The sequence below is a fragment of the Platichthys flesus genome, chromosome 14 (genome assembly GCF_949316205.1).
Source record: "Platichthys flesus chromosome 14, fPlaFle2.1, whole genome shotgun sequence".
Classification (NCBI taxonomy): domain Eukaryota; kingdom Metazoa; phylum Chordata; class Actinopteri; order Pleuronectiformes; family Pleuronectidae; genus Platichthys; species Platichthys flesus.
In genome coordinates, this window is record NC_084958.1 from 5,814,084 (window position 1) to 5,839,547 (window position 25,464).

The 25,464-nt window shown below is 41.1% G+C and overlaps 1 protein-coding gene across 1 annotated transcript in view; it reads right to left on the reverse strand.

The window, feature by feature from the left end:
• Positions 1-25,464, reverse strand: part of ctnnd2b (catenin (cadherin-associated protein), delta 2b) — a 122,346-nt gene that overhangs the window by 65,992 nt on the left and 30,890 nt on the right. The window contains exons 3-10 of the mRNA XM_062405185.1: positions 18,886-18,920; positions 16,655-16,771; positions 10,252-10,403; positions 9,749-9,916; positions 7,227-7,372; positions 5,468-5,715; positions 4,157-4,288; positions 513-756 (exon numbers count right to left, since the gene is read on the reverse strand). Of these exons, the coding sequence (XP_062261169.1) occupies positions 513-756; positions 4,157-4,288; positions 5,468-5,715; positions 7,227-7,372; positions 9,749-9,916; positions 10,252-10,403; positions 16,655-16,771; positions 18,886-18,920 (1,242 nt within the window). The remainder of the gene's footprint in view (positions 1-512; positions 757-4,156; positions 4,289-5,467; positions 5,716-7,226; positions 7,373-9,748; positions 9,917-10,251; positions 10,404-16,654; positions 16,772-18,885; positions 18,921-25,464) is intronic.

Below are 25,464 nucleotides of genomic sequence, written 5' to 3' on the forward strand. Positions count from 1 at the left end.
CTCTCTCGATTTGAAAGCAGACTTCATTGAGACTTCCCACATTAAGTCATTGTCACTGACAGAGGGCCCGCTTACTCCTAACAGCAGCAGCAAACGTTTTAAATTGGACCTGGAGGAGTGTCTGCAGGCATTGGTGTGGCAGTGTGAACAAACCCCAGCATCAGGCAAACTAGAGAGGACAGTGAGAGATGTGAAGTGATGTGTGCTTCATACCAGAGCCCAGATTCAGCCATCCTTTAACTGCTTGACTGTCACATCCTGACAGAGCATTATCGGCTGTGGTGGAACACTAAACTCTATGGTGTCACCATGTCACATGGTCAAGTTTGACTCTTTTTTTGTGGATTGTGTCACTGTTGAAGCTCAGTGTTCTCCAGGTTATTGATGCTGATATATGTTTAGTTTGGTGAATCTGACCCTCAGTAAGTTGTGAGAGTGGAAAGGGAGAGCGGAACAAAGGGCTTCATCTACAAGCAGGAGCTGAGCTGAGGAATAAAAAAGTTCTTCCTCACCTTGGATCCTTCTGGATGCTGTCTACGGATGGAGAGCGGCCCAGGGAAGCCTCAGGGGGGAGGGCAGGGCCTGACTTGCTGTAAGGCGACTCAGTGGACGGGCAGAACTGCAGAGTGCGATACGGGTTGGCGTAGTCAGCTGCCCCGCCTCCTGTGGCGAAGCTGCCTCGCTGAAAAGTTCCGGTGGCGCTCTGGCTTGCCGTTCGCTGCAAGGGGATTGGGTCGACACCGGGAGAAGACGGGGCTAAAGCAGGAATAGGAGCGTAGGGACAGAGCAGATAGTTGAGGACCTCTTGGTACAACTGGTTCACCACTGGGTTTGATGTGGCCAAGGAGGGGGCAGGGAGCGGGGCACAAATAAATCATAACCAATCAGTGCCAACACAAGGATGCACATATACACACAAACACACACACGCAATGAGCAAAAAGCAACAACACCAGCACAAGCAAAATGCAGGAAGAGAAGAAGCAAAACATAAAAGTGAATAAATGTGACAAACTGCAGCTCCAACTTCAGGTGAGCTCTCCAAATGAGTTTGAGATGTTCATTTGGATGAAAAACCACAAGCAGACAGAAGCAGTCAAATCAAACATACATGCACTTAAAAGAAAAATACACCTCACGGCTCAAACATTAAACTTGTGGCCACATATAAAACATTGTTTTAAAGATAAGACATGTAAAATGTCCAATAGAGGAGGGCCGAGTTAATCCAGTTTTGTGACCACAAGGGGCAAAAATAAACTGTTGGCCCCCACTTCCCATATAAACAGTCGTCTACAAGTGAACATCATGCATTTGTATATAAGTTTCACATTTTGCTCTAATCTGAAATGCTGCCCCCAGGTTTCAAGTGACTCACATGAAGCATTTGACATTAAATAGTGTTGAAATGCAATCGACTTCATTCATTCATGACAACATCAGCAGCACTCTGTTAACTCCCTGTTACATAAGGAGCAAAAGCCGGGAGTCCTTGTCCCCCAACGCAACCCTAGGGAGTCATTTATCAAAGCTGCCCTTAAACAACCCCCCCAAAAATCATCCCATCACACTTAATAAACAATATTTTTGGTTGGTTTTCTCGATTCAATTAAATTTGCAACACAAACAAGAATTGCTTGACTAAGCCCACATTTATTGCAGCTGCTTTGGCTAATATGTAGTTGGTACCATTTGACATGAATGCTGTTTAAATAATGATTATTTCTAAGGTATAACAAAGGATTATTCATTGGTATGAAATTATAATTTGGGGAATTATCCAGCACCCTTCAAACCCCCCTCTCTCTATCTTGATGCTTTTCTGGACTGATCACCTCCTGTTCAGGTGTTAGGTATCAATGTTTTGGGGTTTGAACAGAGAACGTATTAGGATTTTATTTTCTCTAAAAATATCTAACCATGTCTTTAGGGCCAGCAGCCTTTCTGTTTGTATACAGTAAATATTCTCTTTAATTGTGTATATTACCAAAACAAATTAGCAGTTTTGCTGATAAATGCATTTGTAATTGGTACACAGTGATTCCTCGAGGGTTTGTTGTTCACTGTAACAACCTCAGAACACCAGTAGATCCTCCATATATGTCAGTCTCAAACAGGGAGAGGAATTCAGTGTAGGAAGCATTTGGGCCGTTACACCAGCTCGCTCTGAGGGAGGCGACACGGGTCACTGTGTGTGTGTAACTAGATAACTGCAGGGATCTCGACTAGGCCTGAGGAAATTCACCTGTGATGTGAAGTAGGCTGTGAACTGTTGTCTGCCTGATTCCAACTGTTCATCTTGAAACTATTTGAATTGACCTTGAAACATTGCCAGGCTTCAGCGGCTGCTTGGTGTGGCACGGGGGAATAGAAATATGAGAAGCAGATTTGAACTTGTGTATTCTTTTCGACAGACAATGTGGGGGTCGTGACTTACATGCGCAGACACTTTGAGCTGATGCCTCAAAGTGAACCATCAGTGCATCCCAGACGGCAGCCTGACAAAATGACCTTTAACCTTTTAATTATTAAGGTAAATGTCTCTTTTGTGGAACAAAACCTTGTCGAGGAAGATCTTCTTTTATGTGTCTCTCTCTGTGTATTTCTCTTTACAGCAAACATTCGACGTGCAGGCGACTAAACCGGCAGCACAACATCACAAACATTTTAGGACATGGTTGATTTGCTTTGATTTCAAAGCACCCAAGCTAACGCCCGTGGGATTAATTGAGATTAATTTTCAGGCATGAAACTAATTAGTTAACAGCCTGTGACTGAGAGACAAATTGCCATTGAGACCCCAATTGGATTTGCCTACCTGATCTCGTAAATAGTGCTACATGATCAGATGAAAGGAGGAAGTCTCTTATGTGTGGCTGCCTTTAATACACCACACCGTTAAAAAACATCTAGTTTTTAAAGTGGGACCCAGCTGTGCCTGGGCTGCGTCTCTGTATGTAAAGTAAGTCTTTGATCCATCACTTTATTCAGGGCATCATATGATGTCATCCTGCAGTATGATTTTTAAATTTAGATGGTTCACCGGGTGATTTATGGCATGCTGCAACTATTCTTGGAGTTTGACTGCTTGAAGAATATTCTAGGAATCAGTACGGTCTCACTCTGATCTATTAAATCTGATCTATTCCTAATTTACACTGAAAGAAAAAAATGTAAGAAAAAAAAATGGCTGTAATCAGAAAGTTTTTTTTTGTATTCAAACTGTGTAGTTATCCCTCTGGATGCTGGAAATTCCCCACCCTGTTATTAAAACAATTAGATATAGTTAAATATAAGAAAGCAGTCTCTCCTCTTTTAACCAATCTCCTCTGCTTCATTTAGTTCCTACAATCTTCCCCTCACCATTTAGGTTCAGAATATACTTGCTGTTAACAACACATCCTCAAAAATTCACACACATACGCAATATTCAATACTCTCATAAGAGTTTGGGGCAGTAGCAAGTCTTTGTGGGTAGTGGGTATATCCACAGGGGCCCAGTCATCAGTGACAGAGATGAGGAGTTTTGAAAAGAAGCAGTGTAACCAGAACACGGAGTTAGCCTCATTTGTATGAGGTGTCCGTTGTGCCACTGCACAATGCCCGATCGTAGCCTTTTCTGTCTCATTAGCCAAATGTTGATCTCCTTGACTGTTCCCATCTATGTTTTGTATTTACTATATGCAGAGACAGAAGTGGCAGATGGGCTTAAGTCAAAGTCTTTACTCTAAGTTCTGTGATGTACCCTACACTGGAAGCAAGCATGTGAATAAAAACATTCACGATGCAGCAGTATGTGTGGTTAAACAGCAAGTATATCGCGATTCTTATTCACCTACAAATCTTTGTCTTGTCCAAACCTCCATGTTCACTCATTGTGTCCATCCCAGTCTTCACTTCCCACACATCCCTCTTTTCCATTGTCCTCTTTCACCTTATCAACTTTGATGCAAATCTAAAAAATTGCATGCGCCCCTTTCATTGCACTGATATCTAGGTGTTTGGTTTTTGCTCATTGTCTATCTGTAAAACCTACTTTATTAACCCGTCTGTATGTCCCTCTGGACTTGTCGATATTGCTTTAACTCCCCAAACAAATAACCTTCTGTCTCCTGTCTTTATTCTCCCTAGCCTCCATAGCCCCATGTCTGCCTACCTTGTCCTCTAAGGCTGGGTTTGGTGTAGACTCTGTCTTCATAGATCGGGTCAATGTGGTGTTCAGGGGACTGGAGAGGTCGAAGCTCAGAGCCCAGGTGACTGTGCTGGCTGCTGTAGGAACCTCTGGAGCCTGGAAAGCACGAGGAACCCAGAGGTTAGATAAATTGACACATAGATAGATGGATAAGGGAGTGTAGGAATAGCGGTATTCACTGGGGATATCAATGTGATCAGTGAGTGAGACAAATATGAAAGTAAATAACTTTAGGCCACTGAATAGAGTGCTTTCTTTTGACTAACTTCATAAAACATTTATAGAAATGCTTTCATGTTTGGCCCTCTTTAAACTTTAAAATGCAATGAGACGCCATTTATCGGCATCTTCAAAGTGAATCGGACTGTTTTTGATTTAGCTATATAAACCATAAGCATAAAATAAGCCATTTGAACAGAGGTTTACAGGAATAGTTCACCTCTAAATTAGACATTATCTGAGACATACAGCAACCAGCTCAGTGTTTGGTTATGAACACACACCAATGATATTTCATGTCAGGTAAAACCAGTGGTTCTCAACCCCCGCAAAGGGTTTAAACCCCCCTGACCCCACAATTTTGTTTGTCAATGATAGGGGAAGTAATTAATGAAAAATTATTCAAATTGAGTTCAAGTTAGGTAAAGGTCAACATGACAGCATCTTGAAACTTAGTGTTTTAGTTTTCCAACAAAATCATTTTAATGCTGCCTAGTGTATAACTCTTAATTTGTACTGTTCATCCATGCAGTGGCTCCATGCCCCACGCAAGGGGCCTGTAACCCAATTTGAGAACAACTGGTTTAAACTATTCTCTTAACTTCCAGTTGAAAGGCGCTCACGCATTTTCCTGATAAGTAGTAGATTAGTAATATCAATACCAACCAGATAGAGCTGATACAGATGTTACAATATACACTGACAAGAAAACAGCTGTTTTTATTAACATGTGGCCAAAGTGGTTCTTGTGTTAAATCATATTGTAATTTACATGAGCACATTTAATGTAACACAATAAAAGATAATTTTCAAAATGAGAATTTGAAACATGGAGAAAGGTCGAAAATGACAAATCAAAAACCTTTTTCAAACTGAGACCCTTTGTGTCGAAAAATGTATTGAATTCATGCATTTTTCTGAAAGTTTGGAATCATTCATTTGTAATCAAATTGATTCTAGATAAAAAGTTGAGCAGTGTTTTCTTTCAAAAACTGAATGTAAGACATGATTCAAACACACTCACACATGAAGAAGTAATAATAAAATTGTACTGACCTCTACCTGCCAGGCTACCAGGCCTTTGCAGGGTTGCGTTGGCGTATAGCTCGTGGGAAATCTTGTAGCCGTCCGGTCCGATGTGATGCATCATGCGCTTGGTGGGCGACAGCGTGGCATAGCTTCCCACTACTGAGCTGAGCTGGTGGATGGGCGACGAGGTGTGGTTGCCTCCTGGGGAGGCGGTCATGGGGAGGGGTGAGGAGCAGCCGGCACCCGATGCTACCATGTTGATTGGCGATGAGGTGCTGCGATGGGACAAAATTAGACAGTAGGAGGTGTTTTTTCGTCAAGAAAAATCATTCTCTATTCAAAGTAACCATTCTACCATCATTTAGGCGTTTAAAACAAAATCCAGTATACACATAAATATCTTGAGTCTTGAGTGGTACAACTCAACTACTTCAACAAAATAACCCCACTTCAAACCAGGAATGTGCAGATTGAAAGACATTGGCATTTACCAGGGAGGAAAAATGTAATAAAAAGGTAACATCAAGATGCATTATGGGAATTGCAAGCCCCAACATACTAATGGCTGCCGAGATATGTCTGGCTCTGCTGCTTCAATCTTGAAAAATCTTCTCCCTCTTTCAAAGGTCCCTACAATTAGCGCTGGTAAAAAAAAAAAAAATATTTCAACCTTTTGTGGACATTCATGGTGAGAGGCGGGCGGCCAAAGATCCAACGGCTGCACCATTAATTCATCAAACATATTTATCCTTAGTGCAAATTGCATCCCTTCATACACATTTCTGTAAAATATAGCCTGACAAACACTATTTGAAAGGTTTCTAAACTTTTGGACCTTTACAAGAATAAACTTCTGTGGGTTTGAAAAACATTTGGCTAGACAGCAGGGGCTTGTAATGTCCAACCCACCTGCAGTCTGTTATTTGTTTGATATGGCTTTTTAGTGTTAAATCAATCAATTACCTCTTTTACACCAAAATTATAATGTTTACGCCGGTTTCTTAAATGCTGGGAAATCTGCATAGTGAAGGTGATTGACTCCTTTGTCATTGCCAGTGGAGGAAATTGCCTTTCTGTTTTTTCCCCCGGTGCATCTTGTATGACTTCATGAACAAGTTGAAACTTCGTCTTTCACCTAATGTCTTGCAAAAATTAGGACGTTCACCCGGGTATTACTTTTCCATCACTGCCGATCCAAAACAAGAGGAGCTACAAACCTGTGTCTCTACCGCAGAGTTATGTGGGAGTGAAGGCTTGTATCTATTCCTATTGTGGACAAAAGCCAGATGTGAGTGCTTTTTTTTTACCAGGGGCTTAAGTGTTACTTGTCATGAGAGGTGAACTTTAGTTTGTGGTAACAACCTCAAGTCAAAGCACAGAACAATGCAGGACCTGTAATTACCTCTTGAGCAATCAGTTATGGTTGAGACATTCAAAGACAAAAACAAGGTTGTAAGTAAAATAAAAAAGAGTTCTAAGTCTTTACTTTAATAATTTAACCATGATAAACTCAAGCACATATATGCTTTAATGCTCGTTACAACACTTCCATCTTCTTCTTCACAATACAGCATGCTGAAGCGTATACAAGTGCATTGTGAAACTACATTATAAACATCAGCCCAGTAATCTATCACCAATACAAGCACAAAGCTTTTGTTCAGCAACAGAGGTCAGGCTGGAAAGTGTTTTTCAAAGCCAGTATAATCTCAGCACCAGATGAAGTAATGGACTCCTAACATTGAGCCCTTATCAAATAAATTGGTGCGAGTGAAATGGAACCAACCTATAGGACTTGGCGAGTCGACTGGGTGACTGTTTGGGCGAGGACACCCTCTGTAGCGTGGCGTAGCTGGGCATGTCGGAGGAGACTGATCCCAGGCGCTGAAGCTTGGTAGGGGATCCCACCGCCTGTAGAGGGGAGCTGACACGCTGTAAGAGAGGAGATGTACTTCATTAAAAAGGAATGACACTCTCTTTAAATATTCATCCACTCCTATTATTCATATCATTATTTTCAGGGAGATGAACAACTACCCCCGGAGCTGGAAAGCCAGGGAGCAGAACCTCTAATCCGTGATAACATCTGTGATGAAGAGCTTGGAGTCCTCAGACCAAACATAAAGGGGATGATGCTGAACTTTTACAACCAAATCAACTTGAAATGCGACTGCGAGCAATGGGTCGCCAAATGAAGTTCCCTCTGAGTTCCAAACACGGACTCCCATTTTGTGCAAAATGGGGAAATAAACTGTTAAAGTATTTGCAGTTGCAGAGTCAAAGGTAAATTTTTTAAAGATCTATTAATTAGGACGAACGTGGGCAAGATGTGTTGAAGTCAGGATGCTTCAGAACAGTGGACGACACTGTTCAATCTTTTTAAGTGAATCCAAAGACATAATTTACATGGGACTCTCAAAAGACCTAAACTCCAAGTTTGAAAAATATATTCATCAGAGCAAATCAAAAGAAACAGATTAAATCATCTCTAAAGAGGCCCAGATTTAACACAAGTTTGCTTCACTGTGGCTGCACTGTTGACCAACCCTATACAAGGAAGTGCTCGGAAATCTCATAATCTCTTTCTACTAATTGTAAGAAAGATTCTCAATAAGCTTTTTCATCAGATGCCACCCAGATAGCAGTAAAGTAGGTTGGAGGAAGAGTGGACACTCAGCATCTGCCCCCCATACAACTGATACTTTGGTGGTAAAGTACTTCAGCTCTGCATAGTGTTCTAATCTTATACAATGTTGGCTCAGTATTTCATTAGAAGCATTGTTTTATTTTAGCTGTTGTTTAGTGCTTCCTAGATTCTTTCATCAGTTCAGAAAGAACTTTGCATATTTGTCAGGAGGAGGTGTCAAATGCAAACAAAGTGATTTAGCTGAAATTTGATGGACCTCTAGTTTTTGGCCCAAAACTCAGTTGGTTGAATGGAGGATCAAAAATCCTCTTGTTGATCTCTTTTTTTAATTCATAAATGCGTTCACAGGTCGGCAGAACATTCTACAACCTGAGTCGGTAATTTGTTGACAAGAGTCAAGTAACACCTGTACGGTAAGGTAATAATTGATGAAGGACATGACAGAAGGGTGAATGGAACTCTGCAACACTTGAGAGAGCACAGTTAAACCTGCTGTGTTGCAGTTTTCACCTCTTGTACCTAACGATAATGCTTATTTTGTAATCAATGCAAAAATCTAAAAATTTAGATGGCAACAAATAACATCATAGACTTCTAGCAAGCCCTTCTCCTAGCAAGAGTTTCGCACTACAGATCCATTATAACACTTCCTCTCATCGAAGAAAAGATTTCCACTAACTTAAAGTGCTCGTCGAGAGAAACATCAGCTGCTGTGATAATTAAATTCATTGTGATAAAGAATTATTTCTGTTCTGTCAGAAATTGTGGTAAAATTAGAATAAACATAATCTTCAGTCATTCATTCCTATGCAACAATTTTGGCACAAATGAAACAAGAAAAATAGCTGACCTCACCAAAATCATTGTATGGGTAGAGAATCTAATGATTTAAGTTGTTTGATCTTCTAAATATACACTCAAGCAATATGAGAAAGACCACTGTTGCTTCTTTTGAAGCTAAGGGAACCTTAAATATACTACTACTTTGACAATATGCTTCTGTGTGTTTTAGCTGTTTTCTTGGTCTACACTCAAATCAGTTGAAGCTGCCATGAATTCCAGTGTGCTACAGTTGTTGTCCTCAACAAAGGAGCAAACCACAATGTGAGCTCACAGAGGGTAAACATAGTATTTTGTTAATACGACAGAATTGACGAGAGCAAGAGGAAAGCCCGATAGTGACTCAAACACTGTTCCGTTCCACCTGTGACAGCAGGATTAAGAAGACAGGTGAGACATTAAAGGAAAAGCCAACAGGATGTGTCTCATCACGCTGTTGGGTGACCACAAGCCACCAGACCAGCTTCAGTGAACGTCAGTATGGATCGAAGACTGTAGAAAGAAGCAATTTTCCCTCACTTGGTGTTTTGATGATTGTGATGGAGAGAGCTGTCTAGCACAATGGTTACAATCTCCCATGGGTGAACAGTGAGTTTGAGATCTGGTGACTGAGAGGGATATGGCAGGTGATTCACAGATATTCATCAAACCATCCCTGACCCCTGTGGATTGGGGCATTATCACCCTGTCACTCATTTTTCAGGTTATTCCTATAATTTGTTCACTTGTCTTGCACTGATAGTGTGCCACTGAGAGGAGTGGAGAAAGCATTCATCAGATGACAGCCAAAGTATGGCTGTAATCTCTTCAGGGACTTGTACCTGTGCAGGTAAAGTGGCACAGGAGTAATACATGGACGGTCCAGAAGGTGCAGGCCCTCCGTCGCTGGGCATGTGGAAGGCGCTGCCATGGGCCTGCTGGGCAAATGAGTCTCTCTGGGACTGGGAGTCGGTCCCCGCGAAATGGGCAGCTGCTCGGCTGGATGTCACCTGGAGAGAAGCAGAGTGTGGAGCGAGATGAGAAGAAGGGAAGGGAGGAAGAGGTCACGCAGCCAGGGAGAAGAAGAAAGGGATGTAAATGAGACAGAGGATGGGGGATATGGAGAGAGGGGAGAGAAGGATGAGAAGCAAGCGAAGGGACCAACATAGAACAAAGGAATAGACAGGGTGAAAAAGAGACAGGGGCATGAAGGGGAGGAGCATGTGTGAAAAAGAAGATGGATGAAGAAGTAAATGGGTGGAGGAAGGAGAGAAAGATGGAGAATTACAAGAAAGGAGGACAGAGAAACCCTTCCATTCATTCATGTGCGAGGGCGTGCGTGTACCTGGTTATAGCTGTGAACTGCCCCCCCAACCTGCCCGCCGCGGCCCATGACTGCTTCCCCAAGCGCCAGGCCTTGGTTACTATGGTAACCAGCTCCTGCATAAGCATCTTGGTTATTGAGCTGCAGAGCACTTTGGGACAGGAGTCCTTGTCCTAATGTGACAAAGAAAAAGAAAAAGAGGAGAAGAATCAACAAAGTGTACAAGAGCCAATGAAGAAAAACATGACACAACAAATGTTTTATTATATTTCAATTGATAAATCCGGGTCTTTTCTATGTGACAGTTGGAGAGGGGTCAGGTCAGGTTCCACCAATGTTCAAAACCTTTTGATCATTTTCAAAAGCCACCGTGAGACTTGGTGTCACTCTTGTCGGGGTGATGTAACACTCTGTCTTTGTGTGAAGACTCTGTGGCCTTGAAGGCCTTTGGCAACCCGGTTTGAATGAACGTGACTACAGAGAAACCTCTCACAGGTCAGACTTAGTACTTACCTTGAAAGAGAAGAAAGAGAGAAGAGAGAGAGTAGACTAAAAGCTGAAAATATAATGAAATACAAAGTCCTTGTCCTCCTTTTTCGAGACACCCGTTTGCTTTTCACCCGCTATGTTATTCCAGGCTCTCTCCACTCTTTTCCTCTAATGCTCTGTGACCCTTGAATCTCACTTCGTGCCTGACCTCCATTTAAAACACACTCCTCCTCTGTCTTCCTTTCTCACTCTCTCTCCGTCACTTGCTTTATTGCTTTCTACTGCCCGTCCCTCTCCTTCTCTATTCCATATTTCTCTGTATAATTCATCAGGACGGCAGAGAGGGTTTGAATTAGGCCAGTAATACATGAACCTATTCTTACCGCAGCTTTTTCAAACCGGTGAGTTTGTCTCACAATGAAGGAAAAGCCACAAAAAATGCAGCTATTCCTTTGGTGCTGCATTTTCTCATTTTGTGATTAACTAGTGCAGTGCCTGTTATAAACCCGCCTGTTTGGAATGAACCATTCTCTTAGCCTGTGTTAATGTTCTGGAGCTACTTCAGAAATATTCCTAGTCATTGGTGAGTCCTTCTCAAACTGTTCCACAATATTCTGTCACTTTTTGGTATTTTGTTTTATAAAGAGAGTGAAGTTAGAAAACCTTGGTTTCATCCTACCTGGTTCATCTGCAGTGAACAACTTATAGTCAATGTTTTTCATTAAATAAAACAGAATTTGCTGTATTACTGTTTGTGTGTGTGGCATATATATACGTCTGAATATTCTACTGAACTGCTGTTGTGTTTTTCAAACATTGCATATCGACTATTTCAGAGATCTGTTTAGCTAGCCACACAATCTTAAGACCCAAGTTCACAACCTTTCAAAATAAAAGCTCTGTATTTAAGCAGGATATAAAGCATTGCAGGAACAAATTAATGTTGTGCTTTTACTATGGAAACTGAAAACCAAAAAGAAAGTTATAAAGAACTAGTTTTGACCTGCTGTTTGATCCAGTTAGTGACCCCTGCTGTAGTTTTTACAAAGACACAGAACCCCCCCACCTGATTTACTACGCTTAATCCACACTTTGCATGTCATCTGTCACCTGTAGTAAAATTTAAAGTACGAGAATCACAGATACACTTCTGTGAAATACCATGCACTAGGGATATTTTTGGTGTCAACTTCTATGCTCCCATTTCTAGGTTCAGGCCAAAATCCACCAAAGATCAGTGGGCCAGACTCCAGCTGGCCTGTCACCCACTGAGCTTCTTTCAAGCAAGCTGCTCGTCAGCCATCTAATTAGTCAATTGGCCGATGGTAACTTTCCAGTCCGTGAAGCTGACTTGCAGTAGCATCAGTTTGTGAACGTTGATGAAATGTATTCTCACTGGGTAAATTAAACCATTTTGTCCCTCCCTTTGACACTGTTGCTCATTAACAGTGTGATCACACAGAGGAGATCGACTGCAATCACGATGACACGCAGATACACTCATCTCACACACACACACACAGCTTCTGTCACATCCGAGAAAACATTTGCTGTCATTTGATTTGCACACGGATCATTTCCATTCTAGTGTAAACACGTAAACATGCATCGGGCCGGGGCACATGACACAAACAGTTTGTAAATGTTGGGATGCACGCATGAAGAAATATGAAAAACAAACATTGACAGAATGTTTTGTGGACTGTAAACTGTGTACTCGCTTCATGGTTGAAGTTTGATGTGGATTTAATTGAATGAATTGAGGAGGACAGGAAGGCGGGAGCTGCTTGTGTGGGAGCCCATACTCTCTCATCCCTCTTATTAAGGTCCTGTTAAATTTTTGATGCACCCCTGATTTATTCACTTTCCTTGATGATAGCAATGATGTACTTCATCAACATCTTTAATTGCAGTAAAAACAAACCTCAGCAATGTATAAATTCAGCAAAACTGCATAGAACAGCAGCTTAGATCTGTTTGCCTTTTTTGGCTAACACCTCAATGCACTGGAAAAATAACTAAAGTGCATCATATCAGTTCTGAGTAGATGCATGGATTGCTGGCGCTCAGTGGTTATTCTCATAGAGGAGTTCTTGAGCTGTGCTCCATCAACAGTGACTGTCGCTTTAATCTCTACCGCCTCCGCCAAAGTTATCCTCCACTGAGGATGTGTACATGGGCAGCTGCAGACGTCACAGACACACACTTGTTTGTATTATACACCGCTTGGAGGACGTGCTCCCTGTAAGCACAGTAGATCAGCGTCTATATAGTCTGAGCATGTGCACCTCAACTTGAATCAAAATGGCGACATCCAAGCCAGAGGAGGAGCTGCTTTTTCTGCTGTGGTGCTTTATTATTTTAAAGAGGCAGCATGTCCCACAGAATTCATCCAGTCTATAGCAGTATCGCGGGGATGCACATGCACACGCACAAACGTCACTCAAACGAGAAATAGATCCCGAGTGACAAGCGCACAGACTGAAGAGTGAAAGATAAGTTCGACTCGTGAGAGATGTGCATTGCATGAGACTTTGGGGTACGTGCAAAGCTGCAGCTGACCCTATATGTCTGACTGTCTGAGTGGAAGGTAAACTCTTTAAAGAGGATAGTGTGAGAGGACAGTGCTGCACACAGCAAGATCTGTTATGTTATTATGGGAAGTGTAAAAAAAACACTACAGATAATCAATGGGAAACATTTGTAGAGACGAGTGTAGCGGCAGACATCCTCAAACACCCTCTCGTAAAGAACAGCATCCAGGAGTTTTTTAATCTCATGTGAAGTTTTAACCAGTCACAAAATATTGGTGGTTCCACGGCGGCCTACACAGAGCCTCACGCACGCCCTCTGAAGATGAAGTTTACACACTTGCGGCTGCATAACGGCAGCACTGACTTAAGAATCAAAACAAGAATGGCTTGTTGTGATTTCTTGAGATTATTAAAATCAAGAGAGAGGACGATCATACACTGCCAGCGGACAATATCCGCTGCATGGGACAGACAAAGTCAGCACCTAACGGCAAACAGAGTCACTCTTCATCAACAAGTTAGAGAATAAAGCCGGAGCAAAGTGAAAATTCACTTGGAGCACAACAAATGGCTCCCGTAGGCTGTGGAGCTGGTGACTGCGCATTATCTAAAATGTGATATTAAGCTGAAGGTTCAGAGTGGGTTTACCAGGTCGAGGCCTCCATGTCCAATATAGTCTTAAATTGAGTGAGTACAGACACACACACACCCACACACACATTCTCACATGGGCTCACAAAGTCACAAAAATCAAAGGGAGAAATTACTCCAGATGGATTCACATACATTGCAAGCACGTCCCCTGGCTTTGTGCAATGTGTGCACAAAGCCAGGGGATGTTTTCCACATTTTCTGTTTGCCACTTTAGGTTTTCTTCATATGGGCAGTAGAGCCTTTAGGGAGGTGAAAGGCCTTATAAATACATTATCACTCAGATGCTAAAAACTGACGACTCCATTGAATCCATCTGAGGGGAGTTAGTGAGGGAAAGTGTGCATGTGTCAGTGTGTGTAAGAGGAGGTCAGGGTGTAGTGTTCTAGTGCTTGGACGCCTATAGAAGGCTTTGTGCACACATACACACGACTCATGCGCGCTCCTGCTCGGCGGTCACATGCATGAACAAACGCCCCAGCTGCAGGGACCTGCATGACTGCAGTAGTGTAGAGTCTTACCCTGAGAGACCCTCCTCAGCTCAATCATTTCTTTCTTTCACTGACAGACACACACACACCAGAAGTTGAGTGGCTTTTCTCTGTACCAGTGCTCTCTATTGACACATTTTAATATTTCATCAGCCGTTTATTTTTAGAAACCCATTGGTGGCTTTTGGAGGCTGGCATGTACACTCACACACACACACACACACACATGCACGCCCTCAAGCACGCACACACACACACATACAAAGCTGCATGCAAATATCTGCACCCAACATAGCCACATATGCAGAGATTAACATGCTCTCTGGTAAGCAACCCCGGCATGAAGCATGTAGACACTCAGCGTACTCTGCTACTATGTTGCACTACTCTTCTCAGTGAGGGAGTGCAGGTGTGTGTGTGTGTGTGTGAGGCTTCTTTACATGTCTGTGTGCATTTTCCTGAGTGTTAAATCGCAGACATGGGCTTGTGTACCTGATAGAAAGCTCATCAATTCTTACTGTCGATTCCATCGTAGAAAGCGACAACTTTCAAACGCAGATTCATAACTAATCAAGCTAACCTAAGTTCCATGGAAACAGCTTCTCTGGGGAGTGAATCAAACAAAAAATTCAAAGCAGAGGTAAATTATTTCTCCCACATGGTTTCCAACATTTTAGGTAGTTCTTATCACTGTGATGAATTTTCTGTTATGAGTTTTGTTTTAAATCGTTATTTGAAGCTATAAAACAGGCTAAAACATAATGATTGACAGCTTAGGATGACATGTGATTGGTCGATTGGCATGTATCAGTGGCGCCTTGATGTCATTGTTCCACTCCAACATCAACAACTGCTCAGACTCTGGCTCTAAATGATCACCATGCGGCACAAGATGGGAGCACCCCTGATCAGGATGTCTTGGTTTGATCAACATGGAGGCGTGTCATCCATTTTTATATACAGTCTGTGGATTGCACAGAATATTTATTAATGTCTATTTGTGCGTAGTTATATCTTTATAAATATATATTCATTTATTTAAAGTAGGACTTGTCCTAATTTTGTAAAACAACTTAAAAAATCTGTTCCAAAGTTAAAACTGGATTTTAAGGTTTCATTAAAAAACATTTAGAATTAGAATAAAGCAAGATTTAATTGTGATGACTGAGTTTAAGATAAATGCAGTATTAATGCATTAAATCAGTACGAGTGCTCACAAAGCTTGTGGTAGAATTACGTGTGTGTGTGTGTGTGTGTGTGTGAGTGCTTCCCCTCTCTGCACTGAGAACAGCAGGCCAGCTGACACCTCAGCGAGGATGGATTAGCATATCAAACTACTGGCACAGCTCTGCATGTCTCCTGTCACCTACTTGTTTCCCATGGGGTGGACTAGAGAAAAGGGCTGCGTGTAGGGTGCAGCAGGGAGCTAACTTCAGTGGAAAACCTCTGATAATAAAACTACAAGGCTGGCATCGAATGGCAGACAGAATTGGTGACTAGTTAGTGAACATGGAGAATTTAGCTGTTAAATAGCAAAGTATTTCCGTCAGAAGACCAGACCAGACCCAACTCCAACTGGCCTCATGAATAAAGCCCAGCACCCCACCCTTGCACTGCATAAAAGTAAAATTACACCTGTCACTTTGAAACATACTGTACAAACGTTCAGTTGCATATATCTAACATGCATCTTGTACCTATTTTTTTGTGTATATCATTTTTACAGACTCTTGTAGATTTTTACATACTCTTCTATATTTTTTAGCAAAAAAACAACACAACATATTCATTGAATTTGTAAAACATATTTGGCAAAAACCTTCAGAGCAGAGAAAAGATGTTTTGAGGGTAAAAAGTGAATTGTTCCTCATTTTTGTAGAATGTGCTAAAAAGAGTAAGTGAGTGAAATGATCTTCTTGGCCTGATTAAAATAACAAAATGAAACCTTATAGTATCAATATCAGTTTTTATTTTCGCTCTGCTTTTAAGGAAATATAACGCACTCATGTTTTAATGGAGGCTGGCTTTCTGAAATACATTTGCTTGGTGATTTCATAAACATTCAACAAGGTAATTAGCCAAAACATGGAGACTGCTGTTCTGTGGAGTGTCTATCCCCACAGGTCTACAATTGCTTTATACCTATTCTCTCTAAAGCTATTATTCTTGGCTGTCTCCAGAAATAAAATTGCCAGGGGAAATAATTTCTGTATCCTTTCAAAAAAATTTAAAATGCAAAATAACAATAATTGCTCTTACGGTCTCCTGTAGAGGTGTCCTGGGAGTCCAAGATGCCCGATTCCTGGAGCGACCGGATGCATGAGTCCACCAGCTCCAGGCCTGTTGTCAGCTCTTCCTCTATGTCCTTGTGTCCATCTGCATGTGCAGAAACAAACGAGGAAAACAAACCTGAAGGGAAAGAAAGACACAGCTCCTTCTGCCTCTTTCACACTGTTCCTCCACTCGTCTGCAGCGTGAGATGGGAGTTAAGCCTCATGGCTGGATTCACCCACAAGGGGGTATGAGCCCCCACTGACCCCCATTTGCTCCAGCTCCACATCAATTGCGAATGTACAGATCAACCTTCAAGTACTCATCAACTACATTTCAAAACTTGATAGCCATATACAGGCTATCCTGCCACAGGTTTAAAGTATGTTAGTGTGCGGAGGCTTGGGTCCGGTTCTGACCAGGTCCTCAGCTGCATGTCTTCCCCTCTGTCTCTCCCCCTTTCACACTCTATATATCCTCTGTCACTAAATGCCAGTATGTAAAAATATTTTGGGGTAACCTCAATTTCTTCAAATGTTCGATGCAACCTAAACAAAAATAAAAATCCATGAATCGATTTGGAATAAATATCCCAAGGCTTACAATTTAACATGTCACGTCACAATTGTCTTGTTGTTGTGTATATCCATGGTTATGGTGCAATCAATAACTCCTTGCGACCAGCCAGACATGATTTTTTTATTGGAACAAATACAGACTAAAAATAAAGTGTAGAAGTTTACTCTGGTTGCCTTCCATCGTAGGTGAAAATTTGAAATATGAAATCCAAGTCATATTACAATAAAGACAACAACAATATCCACTTTTTGATTTACCTAGTTGATACAGACTTGTAGAGTACCAAGGTGAAAATGTTGGATACAGTCTTTTTTTATTTATTCAGATAAAGTTATTTACTGTATGTTGAATATCTATGCACACAAATAATGTGATATTGCTTGAAAAAGAGCTGATCATATTTTTCACTAACACTGGAAATTAAAAATTCCCACTTGGTTTACAAATATTACTCTGTGTTGGTTAAACTTCTGTCAATTGTAAATAGTCATAATCCAGCTACAAATCTTGTGGGAATGAGATCTATAGGTGTGAGCCTTATACTGTGTTACCAGGCTGTTGTGTCAGTGAGAGGCCGATAACAGGCCCGGTGCCTTTAAGTGAGTTTGAGGGAGTTTTTCTAAAGGGTATAACCTTAAAAAAGAGCCCTGGGAGCAGCATTAATCTCTCACCGAGAGAGCGAGAGAAATGGTAATAGCAGAGGCCTTAGTGTGTGGATTTAGGAGGCTGATTTTATTGACTTCGACTGATGCAATTTCAGACTGATATTGATGCTGCTGGTGAAAGATTTCCAGTGCTGTCTGCGGCATCACAGTGGATTTACTCTCACTGCCGCACAGAAGAGCCAAAACTCATTTTTAAACCCGTTTGATCCAGAAGTGATAGGTCTTTAATGTTTCCAGGGTAATGGCGAGATCAAAATGGTTTAATTGGTGCAAGCAAAAGTTTCCCTTTTTCATGACAGTAAATCTTGTCCCTCTGAGGCCGAGCAGATGGCTGAAAAGCAGAGAGGACAGTGGGAGCTGTGAGTGTGAAGCGTTTTGACCAAGGACCTCTGGGCTTCCTTGTGTTCGGTCGCCTCTTGTTGGCAGAGGTCGCCAACCCTGCACTCCCATAATCCATCTACTCTCAGCTCCCTTTAACATGACTGACAAAGAGGCAGAGAGACCTAATTGACATGACTGTGCGTTATACTTTCAGCTGAATAGTCGAGAGGTGTTGAAATCGGACTTTTTCATTGTTCGAAGGACCCAAACTCACTGATTCTTGTGTCCTTTTTTGTAAATAACTTCCCATCTGGCACTGCTAACAGGTTCAATTAAATGCTCAGAAGTTTTGGCAAATGCAGTTTGACCCTTACTCGGCCCTCAGAAGAGGTGAGGTTTGCCCCGGTCGTTTGACAGACAGTTTTTTTTGTTCCAACAAGCCCTTTCTGTTTGTGTTTCGGAGCAGAGCGGGGAATTGGAATGAGCATTTTAACTGCAGCAGCCACCATGGATTTTGTAAAGCATTACATCAATAAATTGGAAATATGTGACTGGGGATTTGTACAGTGGCTGCCAATGTGATAAGCACAGTCAACAATGCAAACAATGGAGGTTCCAGACAAACATATGAGAGTGTGTGTGAGGAAACATTACCTTGGTTGTTCCAGCGAAATTTTTCCTCTGCGGAACTGTACGAGACAAACAACAGAGAGAAAACAGTGTTAGAAGTATGAGAAAAAAAAGCATTGTACGATACACAACCTTTTGATTTTATTTGTTGGTGCACTAGCAGCCTAATTTGAAACTGTAACATCCTTGCCATCTGCCTCATATGCAATTACCTGTGTAGTTTTCTCATCAAATCTTGTCCTTTTTGATTCAATTTACAAGGCTTAGGGTGGAAATATGACACCCTCTCCTAATATTCTGGTGGATTTTCAGTTTCCAGCTTTTTCCCATCTCATTCTCATTTGCACATGTTCACTGCTTATTCTTCTCTATTAGCTAGAAGCACAGTAATAGTTAACTGGAAGGTGGTAACCCTTGCATCTCACTGATGCAGAACATCAAGCCATAAAAAAAAGCTGATGCAACAGCTCTATTAAGAGATTTTGGATGTTAATCCACCCTAAATAGGTTTAAGTACAATGTGATGGACTTTTTTTAATTTGGTTATGGGGGTAGGGTTAACCCAAACAAACAAGGGTAATGAGTTTAAGGGGGTTGGGTTAACCCTAATAAACAAAAACCCTTGTTGTTTTGGTTTGTTTTTGCTTTTGTGATCTGTTTGTCTCATAAGTTGTTGAATTTGTGCTGCGTGTCTTTCTGGCATTTGTTATGTTTTAGGACATACTTCTTCTGTGAGATATAGGCTTTTGTTAACATCTCATCTGATAAATTTAAATATTTTATAAAGGAAGTTGTAAAACTAAATTGAAGTCATAGTATTGTAATAAAACAGCCTTTCAGAATCAATTAGATTCCAACCAAAACACATTGTTGTCAAGCTGAAAACGAGGCTGTTTCTCTCCTAAATATTTAAGAGACTTATCTTATCGTGACTGTGAAACAGTGTAATCTTGTCATAGAAATATTTCAGGGACCACAAAAAGATTCAAGATAAAGAAACCATGTTTCTAAAGAGAAGCAAGAGCTGCTAAGAAAGATAAAACATCAGTGTAAACCAGCTCAGAACAGAGTATCTATTCTGCTCACAACAACTTAAATATGTCACACAAACCAAAACAATGCAGGGAGCGAAAAGAAAAGAAAAAATCCATACACACATATAAACTGATAAGACTCTAAAAAGTAAGCTTGGGAGATAAGCAGGAGATAACTGCCAGTTTCCATGAAATCAATCAATCGAGGAAATAAGTAGATCCGCGTAGCTAATGTGATATAGTCGAGGTTGACGGAAAAAACCCAGGTACAAGATTACTTTTAGCTGCAAGGCCTGAGGCAGAAGAACCATATTAGGAGTGGATCTCTGGCAGACAGCAGCTTTAAAATCTGTTAATTGTTCGGGAGATGAACGGGTAACAATTACTTTTAAACAAAAAATTGGCTGTGAGTTTTTTTAATTTTCCAGTGCAGATATGAAAAATGTAACAGTCACTGGACAACATTTTCAGTCCTGACTTTCTTTTGCTCACGGCTCTGCCTCAAATGAGGTATTCATGTCAGCTTCCGACCGGTAATTCGTGTCGAATATTTTTTTTTTTCTACTATCGCTTGTCTCTTTATATCTCACTAAACAGTTTATCAAAGCAAAAACAGAATACTGTGTTACATGAAAGAATTCAAGATGATATTGAATTACATACATAGAAGAAAAGTTGCTCATTCCTACTTGCCAAGGGAGAATATCGATTTTTTCTATGTGCTGTAACATCACTGAAATATCATTGTTAGCTTTTTCCTGCCTGTCTTTGTAGACAAACCATTTCGGCCACCTCCAAAGATTCTCTCTTTCAGTGTTTTAACACAGCCAACCACACTTTGTTATACAAATCACCACATGTGAGGGATCCGTCTCCCGGGATGGACAGCATTGCGAAAGATGCCACAGGTAACTGAAAACATCAACAAAATAAGAGTATTTAAAACACCATGGTACTAGGTTTTTTTTTTAATTTATTTTACAAAAGAAAAAATCCAAGGGGAAACAGTATTTGGCTCCATTAATTAACGCATGGGCACAATGTAGTATAGTTAACTACCTGTCAACAGGTACATCGGATCAGTAGTAGTATAGTGAACAAACTGTAAGCTCTTAATAGTTTGAGGCATCAGGATAAAGTAATCAGCGTTAAGCTGCATTCAGCTCCTCTGATGAGCGTTGGGTAATTGATTTTTCTGATTTCCAGGGAAGCGGTGCATTCACTTCTGAGGCATATTGAATGAAACAGCCTCAAGTGGAATCAGTGCTGCGTTTAAACACATCTAACTGCCTCGTTCTCCTCGACCAGTGAGTCATAGACCACTTTTTTAATAAGATGCCTCTCAAAGAATTTGTTACTTACACACACTCTAATACCTTTTAAAAGTGTGTATGACTCAAAAGATGCATGAACTGAATGATGCTCCACAGATGGTTGACCTGAGAGGTCTGAAGGCCGCTGCGGGAATACTTCAGATCAGATGGTTTATGTTTTGCATTCAGAGCTGCCATCCTGTCTCTGGTGATGTGATAAAATAAACCTTGAGTGAGTATCTCTGTATCTGTATGAGAATAACAGACATATTCTCATGACTTATAGTGACACAGACTGCGATTTGGAATGACCCTGAAAGGCTTCTTTGTACTTAAGGCTTTTTGGTTTGACTGTCAGCATGTACGTTAGAATCTATTATAATCAAGTAAGGACAACTGAGGCTCATCGTGGTGATTCTTTTATTCACCACTGTGAACACACCGGTTACAAATTCAGACATCTTCATCAGACATCTGTACACAAGATTGGATAGTTTGTTTTACTTTGCATACAACCAAGACCCTCTCCTCTAGGCTTACTGCTAAGCTACTTTCCTTCTGGTCTCAGAATTAGCATACTGAAAAGATAGTGGTATCATCCAACCTTTGGCAATTTTATTTTTTGTGAAATTTTGCAGAAATAACTTCACATCAGTATCTTAAAGACCTTTGCTAAGAGACAAAGAAGAGCTATCACTTACATCATCAGCACTCAGTCATCTCCAGTACTGATAGATTGTTAGGTAGCAGTATTCTCTCTTGTCCTAACTGCTGCATGATTCATAATAAAAGCCATTTTGGTGTGAAATCCTCCATATCTGAGAGCTAAAGCCTTCAAAATTAAACCTACCAATGATTTCTATTCACTCCCTGCAGACACTGAAAAGATGCTATTTTATCATCCTTTTCTCTGTGTCTATCTGTGTGTGTGTGTGTGTGTGTGTGTGTGTGTGTGTGTGTGTGTGTGTGTGTGTGTGTGCGCGTGCGCATCTGTGTGTGTGTGTGACGGATAGTCACCAAAGCAGACTCCTCATTCATCAGGTGTATACCAAACCCGCGTACACACACATTTCTGCACAAAGAACCGAAATGAATCACATGAGGCATTCACCCATGTCATGGAGGATGGAGTGTGTTTATATGGGGAGAAATATCTTGGTCAGAGCGGGATGATTATCACCAGTCTGGGTCTAGACAGCCAGTACTGAAGACACATTCTGACTTTCTGTTTTCTTAAAGGGCAGGACACCCTGCTCCTAACTTTCTTTCTCTGCTCTTGCTGGTGTCCAATGTTGCTACTATGCTCCTTAAAATGCTGTGGAGGCAAATGTGTGTTATTTACCAGTGGCCAGGGTGGGTTGTAGGTAAAACTAAATGCAGGCTGAGTGCTCACCTAAAAACCCTGCAGAAAAGTGTGAGGAAACAAGCCAAGTAGTGTTATCATCAAGTAGTTACATTGACAGGGGCCGGAGCTGGAATATCAAACACTGCAGCAGGGTTTTAGATTTCCGGAGAGGAGAAGAGGAGAGGTGAGGAGAAGAAATGGTAAAACTTTTTTCTGCTTCCACCCTTTAAAAAATGAGTGATCCTACTCCTAATAACTTGTTCACTGACGATGATGAGGATTTGCTCCTTTTAAAACCAATTTGCTGAATATACCGTCATTTTAGAATATCAGATCGAACAAAATAACCTTTTTGGAAATGTTCTTTTGGGCTCTTAAAATATTGAAGAGGAGAGGTCAGCATTTTAACAGTTTACTGGATCGACCTATCCACCATCTATACTTCCACCTTTCTCTTCCTCTCTTCTCTCTGCCCCAGTCCTACTCTTGGCCACCAGATACATCTAATCAGACCTCACTATCTGAAACAGCTCATTGACCTGTTGGCCCAGGAAACACAGAGAGCTGGTCTGTTTTTTCCCATTGAATCTCTAAGGCACATCAATGAGATGTGACAGTATAATTAGTGGGAAGAGAGAGAACTAATTGACAGTGTGATCAACTTGCCTGCTGCAGGTCATGCCACGGCAGAGCACTTCATCACCGCTAATGATTTAATGCAGTGTACGTAGGCAGGGGGTGAATGTAGCTTAGTTTGTGTCCTTACGAGACACTGATTTCACTGAGTGTAAAAGCTCCAACATAACAGTTCAAGCTGGAGGCGAATAAAGGGCTTTAAAAGTAATTAATGGAAAAACCGCTATGTCATATTTTACTGTGCTCCTCCTCTGCTGAATTTGCTATGCACAAAACACAAAGCTTTTGCATAATCCTAAATAGCATAAACACAAGTGAAGCACAATGATGTTGACTGCATGGCTGCTCGACGACAATACTGGATTAGCCCAAAATGCCTGAGGCCATTTCTACAAGCTGCAAAGACTGACCTTGCTAAATTAGTACTGAAACAGCAGAGGAACCTCCCCTCAAGTGTGAAAATTAAACCAGTAGAAGCTCTGAAAATATTTCCAACATCACTGTTTAAGAACTGAATAGCATTATAACTGAAATTTGGCACTAATTTCTGGCCCTTGAACCAGGTTCAAGCTAAATGGCTTGGCTTTGTATCTATATAGCACTTTTCTAGTCTTGGTGACCCTTCAAAGCGCTTTACATTACAGTTCTACATTCAATCATTCACACACACACATTCATACAGTGAATCTATTCGCAGCACTTTTTATTCTATGGGGGGCCATTCGGGGTTCAGAATCTTGCCCAAGGACACTTCGGCATGCAGATGGGTCAGACTGGGGATCGAACTGCTGACCTTCAGGTTGGAGGACGACCACTCTACCCCTCAGCCACAGCCGCCCACAATCTCAGGGTCACGAGAAGACAGATACAGTTTGACACCTCTTTGGTCAACCAGAATTAACCAACTGTGGCTTTCCAGTACCTCAACCTTATTAAGCAATTTTCAGATATTGACTCCGAGAATGTCCTCAAAATTGGGTACAGACTTTCTTCGGACATGGCAAGAATATTTTTTTCACTCAGACGTGTTCACAGCAATAGAACAATAACAGTATATCAACACCTGTATCGATTTATATCAACTAAAGGTCACAAATAACATTTTCTTTCCAAGTTGAAATTTCCATCTGTGTATTCTATGTACAGAACTTTTTCACCCTGAGATATTTGTATTGTTTTGGTTTAGATTTGAGATTTGACTTGGACTCACATGGAGATTGACTGGAGTTTAGTGGATGTCTTAAAGCTGCTCTAGAGCAGAAGGAGGAAAACAACATGGAAACAACTAGAGAATGATTGATTCTATTTTGACAATGGTTCACATTGATAGATAGAAGATAACTAGTCATGAGGGAAAAAAAACTAAAGTGGAATATAAAACACTTCACTGACCTTTAATTGCTTTCATTAGAAGCTTGTAATTATTGTTTGAGCATAAGATGGCCAAAGGTTCCTGGAGCTCCACCAGGCAAAGGTGTATAAAATAAAAGCCTAATGGTGCTAATTAATATGAGTGGGTATGTTTTATCACCTGTCACTGGCCAAAGCCATTTCTGGACGATGATACAAAAAAGTGTAAAATATAAATGTCAAGATAATAAGACAAAAGAAGGTATAATTCGAATCAAGTAAATTGCAAGCTCTGTTAAAGCTCTAAATTTCAGTACTAGAGTCCAGTTATGACAATTTTAGGTTAAAGCACCACATAAGCTTTTATTTTTAGTCAGGTAAAAAGTAAATGGGTAGCATAATGTTATATAATTTCAAATAATGATCAAGTGCTGTTGTTCACCCTGACCTGATATTCTCAGCTGCTTTATGGTGCCTCTTTGTGTAGTTGGTTCTATTCCGAGAGAAAAGCAGGTAATGCTACAAAATTGGTCCGCAGCTGTCCGACCCCTTCATCTCTCTAACTGGCTGGTCCGCTGCATTAAGGGACCGGGAAAATGGAAAGAATAGAAGAGGACAGAGAGAGGAAGAGGGAGTGAGAGATGGAGTGAAAGAACATGATATACAAACAGCAGGAGAGCGAATAGAGGAGAGGTAGACAATTAAAATAGGAATAGAATACAAAGAGAGCAAAGGGGAAACACAGAAGAGGAGGGTCAGAGTATGAGGAGTGAGAGAACGAGTAGTGGAGGGAGAAAGGAGAGAGCTCTGCTAGATCCAATGAGGTAAGTTTAAAAGTGTGAATGCCAGAGATAGCAGTGAAAATCCTGTAATTTTATCCAGCCAATAAACCCAGTCTGAACCAAGTCCAATTAAATCCATCTAT